Source organism: Octopus bimaculoides, chromosome 13 (genome assembly GCF_001194135.2).
Source record: "Octopus bimaculoides isolate UCB-OBI-ISO-001 chromosome 13, ASM119413v2, whole genome shotgun sequence".
NCBI lineage: Eukaryota > Metazoa > Mollusca > Cephalopoda > Octopoda > Octopodidae > Octopus > Octopus bimaculoides.
The window spans coordinates 25312745-25318137 of record NC_068993.1 but is presented as its reverse complement, the minus strand read 5'-3'; the positions used below and the strand labels follow the sequence as shown (position 1 = coordinate 25318137).

General features: G+C 36.5%; 1 protein-coding gene across 1 annotated transcript in view; it reads left to right on the top strand.

Moving 5' to 3' along the window:
- LOC106871922 (dynein axonemal intermediate chain 7 homolog) overlaps nt 1–5393 on the top strand; it is a 96307-nt gene that overhangs the window by 86781 nt on the left and 4133 nt on the right. Inside the window, exons 17-18 of the mRNA XM_014918679.2 lie at nt 2207–2356; nt 3244–3342. Of these exons, the coding sequence (XP_014774165.1) occupies nt 2207–2356; nt 3244–3342 (249 nt within the window). The remainder of the gene's footprint in view (nt 1–2206; nt 2357–3243; nt 3343–5393) is intronic.

The window sequence follows — 5393 nt, the reverse complement described above, 5'->3', positions numbered from 1 at the left end:
ATATAAAGAGAGAGAGGGGGAGAGAGAGAGATCAGTTGCAGGATTCAACAAAATTTAGCTATGTGACTGTATTATCAAGGATTATATGCTCTAGTGTACATATATACATACATCTCTCTCTCTCTCTCTTATATATATATATATACATTGTCAGTAGTTCATATATCTAAAATAGAAGCACACTCTCATAAATGGAAGCAAACGATGTAAGCTTTGCTTGGCAGAGAGAGAAAGAATCCTAAATAACTTGCTTGACCTGAGGACATTTTCAAACTCCAGGGAAGAAGTACTGAGTCAATGTCATCTAAAATGTTTCCTACTACAAGTTTGAAATTCCCCATTTGTTAAATATATAGATCATGACAACTGTACAAAGAAATGACAGAATATGTGGAAAAGGGAGATCCAGGAAGAAGCAGGATGAAGTAGTGTGTGCTAATCTCATGATGTTGAGCCACATGGAGTAGATGACAATGGACTAGGATGTGTAGTGATATGAGATTTCTTGAAGACCCATCCACCTAAGTAAAACTGAGCTCTGGAAGCTCCCCACCCAACTTTACCCATCCCAAACTACATCCCAACCAAACTACATTTCATCATGCTCGACACTTTCCTGATGAAGTTAATGGACTGCTGATTCTAGCAATGTTCTTACCCAGACTATCATTAACTTGTCTGTCATGTTGAGAAAATAAAGTGTACATTCTTACTCCCCAGTCTTACCTCCACAATCCAGCCAATGGACCAAAGTATAACTGTGAAATGCAAACAGTTACACCAATGAAAACAAATGAATGAAGTTCTCATGGTGATAGAGGAGGATAGTGTAGGGGAAGACATACAAGGACAGAGAACTCTCAATAACATCAAAACTATAACCTCAAGTCAGCAATATTCAATTTAACAGCTTTATTGAATACAATGAAGACAAACACTCAAATACCATCATCAGTGCTTGGAAAAACTCCTGTATGGTTTTGAAGGTTTAGCAACAAGTGATTTTCATTTAAATTTCATGATGTAGAAGGAAAAAGATATCACAGAAGACAATGTCTGAACTTGGTTAGACGTCTTAGAATATCTTGCATATCAAATGTTAATAGAAGTTAGTGATAACAGTGAGAGTGAGGCGAATTTAGATGACAAACTATTGCACAAGAAACTCAAACTTGCTGTTATACAAGAATCTGTTGATAATGGTTTTTTTTTTTTTTTTTTTTGTATATTGACTTGTCAACAGAAACTGATATTCAGCAATATTACCAAAAACTGACAGTCTTATGGGAACTCATACTCATTCTTCATTTTAACACTTCTGTATTTGTTAAGTCTGCTGAGGATATCAATGATCCACCTACTGCTGACTTAATCTTTCCTCAGTTACCTCAGACATCTACAAGTCAGAAACAAAAACTAGTGGGGTGTTACAGTTCTACTAACTCATAATGGCACCTCTCGATATACCCTCACCTCTAACCACATCAATTTCATCTGTCATCTACCATAGGTAGATGAAATTAATTTACAGTATTAACTTTTTAATTGTTGCATGTTGTAATTTTAAATAATTTAATTGAATATAAATATGTACATGAATGACAGAGTATAAATATATTGAGACAAAAAGTGGGAATAAGAGAAATTAGATGTAGTATGCAAAAGAGAAAACTGTGGTGGTATGGGCATGTGATGCGTATGGACGAGGGGAGCTGTATTGATTGCTTAATGTGGATGGAACCTGTGGAAGAGAGAAACTCAGGAAGATGTGGAACAAAGTAGTGAAGGCTAATCTCAAGATACTGATCCCCTCAGAACAAATGGGAAAGACAGGTGACTGGCAACACACTACAGTAAAGAAAAGCCTTGCATCCAATTTGTCTCCATCAAGGTTTCCCTACCATCTCATCTCCTTATCATCCCTCCATCACTCTTCTAGTTAATATATTGTTCCACTGCAGTAATTAAATGGGAGCAGAACTACATATTTCATCCCCTTCCTGTGCTACCAGTTAGGTCTCCTTGCCTGTACTGTATCTTAATGACACCCACATCTCATTTTTAACTCTGTCTTCTGTCATCAAACAATTTTGTTCACTAAAAAATTCTTATTTAAGTATACAGTATTGTGTGTGTGTGTGTGGGGGGGGTTATATACACAGACACACACACACACACATATATATTTATAATGCTTGAATTACAGAGTTTTGTTACTGAAGAACGTTGTTACCATCAGATGGCACTGGTAGCATCATGCATGGCTTTTACATGGTCACGTTGGAATTTTTCTGCTGAGAGACACCAGTTAATTTTACAAGGTGTTGAATTACTCGAAGATGAAGAAGTATGTGATGTAAGTAGCTTTATAGACCAATGAAATGTTTCTAGTTTCTTCTCAATGGTTTTAGTAATCAATAACACCATCACCATTATTGCTATTACAAGTTAAATTTCTGTGCAAAACATCATAGAGTAATTTGTGGGAGGGAGAGCATATATCCAGTTTTTGAAGCAAGTACCTGAATTGGCTTGATAAAACTAATAGTTGTTATAATCTCTGAGATGTGGAAGTAGATATTCATAGAATATATTCCCATTCCTCCAGACAGCTTGCAATGAAATTCCATGACTGGCTGCTGAAAAATACAAAATCTGTTCAGTACATATGGTAATATATTGTTTTGTCATTATACATTCACTTTAGCATGTGTAGATCAATTAATGAAAGGTTGTTACATAGAATGAAGAACAAGGTCATTGATTTATAGCACTATAATTGTGAGCGCAATATGCTAGCTTGTTAAGGCGGTGAGCTGGCAGAAACGTTAGCACGCCAAGTGAAATGCTTAGCGGTATTTTGTCTGTCTTTACATTCTGAGTTCAAATTCCACCAAGATCAACTTTGCCTTTCATCCTTTCGGAGTCGATAAATTAAGTACCAGTTGTGTACTGGGATCAATCTAATCGACTGGCCCCTTCCCAAAAATTTTTGGGCCTTGTGCTTAGAGTAGAAAAGAATATGCTAGCTTGTTGGCTCACTTTTAAATGTCCAGTTTCTTTTGGGGGAAACCTCATGTCATTCAAAAAGGCTCCTATTATTACATTGCTGCTCTCTAGAATCATTTTAAAACAAATAATTTGAATTCTATAATTGATCATCTCTTTTTTGAGTGAAATGTTGTTTTAAACCTCTCAGATCTGAAAACATAAACCCAGTTTTGTCATTTTTGTTTTATGCAGGATTGGGAATTGTATTTAGTAACCAAAACACATGTGATGAAACTGAAGCTTGATGAGTTTGATGACATATTTTCAACGGAAGTAGATGATGACTACCAGGTAAGATCACCAATATACTACCTGGATTCTAGTTCTATTTGTGAAGAAGTCTCGTTTTCAACTATAGCTATTGGATGAACAATACAGAGGTTGAGTAAGAAGAGAATTGTTGCAAGACATCCCTTGCTTCAACCAGTTTTGACTTTGATGGTGATGTTGATCAGTTTGATAACACATGTTGTCATGAGAGGATCAGATCATGGCAAATAATTTTGCTAGAACGCCAAGGATCTGAAGTATTTTATGATCAAACTGGAAAAAAGAAAAAAAAATACAATGGCTTTTTCTTGCAGTTGACAAGTAGCAATAATGTCACTGTGTTATGTCCAGATGAAAATCTGTTCTATGCCTCAGGGAGTACAGATTTGTAATGATATGATAGCTATTATTCTACACTATCTGTGCATCATAAACCTATGTCAGCCACATTTGAATTCTTCTGTCAATGACAAATGTCTTCTGTCATTTTAATTTATACATTTTAAAAATACTCCTGCATAATTTTGGAATGCTACGATAAACAATTGAATTTCATGTCAAGAGTCATGTTGAACTATCTTCCTCAAAGTTTTGCTTCCCAGCACTTCATGTTGAACAAGGCGCAGACATGGCTGTGTAAGTAAGAAGATTACCTCCCAACCCCATGGATCCAGGTTCAGCCCCATTGCATGTAATAATAATAATAATAATAATAATAATCCATAGATGGCCATAGTATCCATGGACATATACTATATATACACTATGTTTCCTTTTATTATGCAGGTCAATCATTTCTCAATAAAATCAAAAGACCTTTCCGATTTTCTTGAAATTTTTACAGGATGTATAGGATTATGTATCCAATGTCTCATGGACATTTAAAGCAGAAATGAAGAAAACCACATTTATAGGGTGTTTCTTTTTATTATGCAAGATAACAAATATATAAACTACATGTAATGTGATTCACATATAGAACAATGCATAACCAGACCATTAATATATACGTAGAGCTGTTATTTAGTGTGCTGCTTGTGGCACCAGCTCCTTAAACCGTCACACTTTACGAGTTGTGTTTTATGAATGCATATATATTTAATTGTGTATACCAGATTTTTAATCACCCAGGAGACTGTTTGCAACATCAGTAAATGGTCAATTCACTGTTTCCTATTTCAGAAGTGAGGAATTCTCCTCTGAAAATGTGACTGGCTGCAAGAATGCATCACTGAAAAGGCCTAAAAAAGGCTGAAATCTATCCAACACACTCACTCACTGGCTGCTGCTGCAGCTGGGACAAGTTTATATCTCTCTCTCATATTTATTGTGTTCTTAGCACAGCAAGTCCTTAAGAGATGTTATAGCGAAACAAATTCTGCAGTAACTGACCTATTAACAGTATTCTTATCGTTTATCTTTTATTTGTTTCAGTTATTAGACTGTGGCCATGCTAGGGCATCACTTTGAAGGGTCTTAGTCAAAAAAAATTGACCTCAGGACATAAGCCAAGTATTTATTCTGTCAGGCTCTTTTGCCAAACTGCTAAGTTGCAGGGTGACAAACACAGCAACACCAGTTGTCAAGTGGAGGTGAGGAATAAACATATACACAAACACACACATGGTCTAATCAATGAGTTCATGCCAGGGAAAAGCACCACTGATGCTATATTTCTGGTAGGACAGCTGCAGGAGAAATACCTAGCCAAAGATAAACTTCTGTACCTGGCTGTCGTTGACATGGAGTTCAAAGAGCTCTTACCTCTCCTGGTGACAAAGGACCTCTTGCTCAAAGTAAAAGGCAGACTGTATGATGCATGTGTACGAACAGCCATGCTACATGGCAATGAAACATGGGCAGTAACTGCTGAGGACATGCGTAAGCTCACAAGGAATGAAGCCAGTATGCTCCGCTGGATGTGTAATGTCAGTGTGCATACCCGACAGAGTGTAAGTACCTTGAGAGAAAAGTTGAACCTGAGAAGCATCAGTTGTGGTGTGCAAAAGAGACGATTGCACTGGTATGGTCATGTGGCGAGAATGGATGAAGATAGCTGTTTGAAAAAGTGC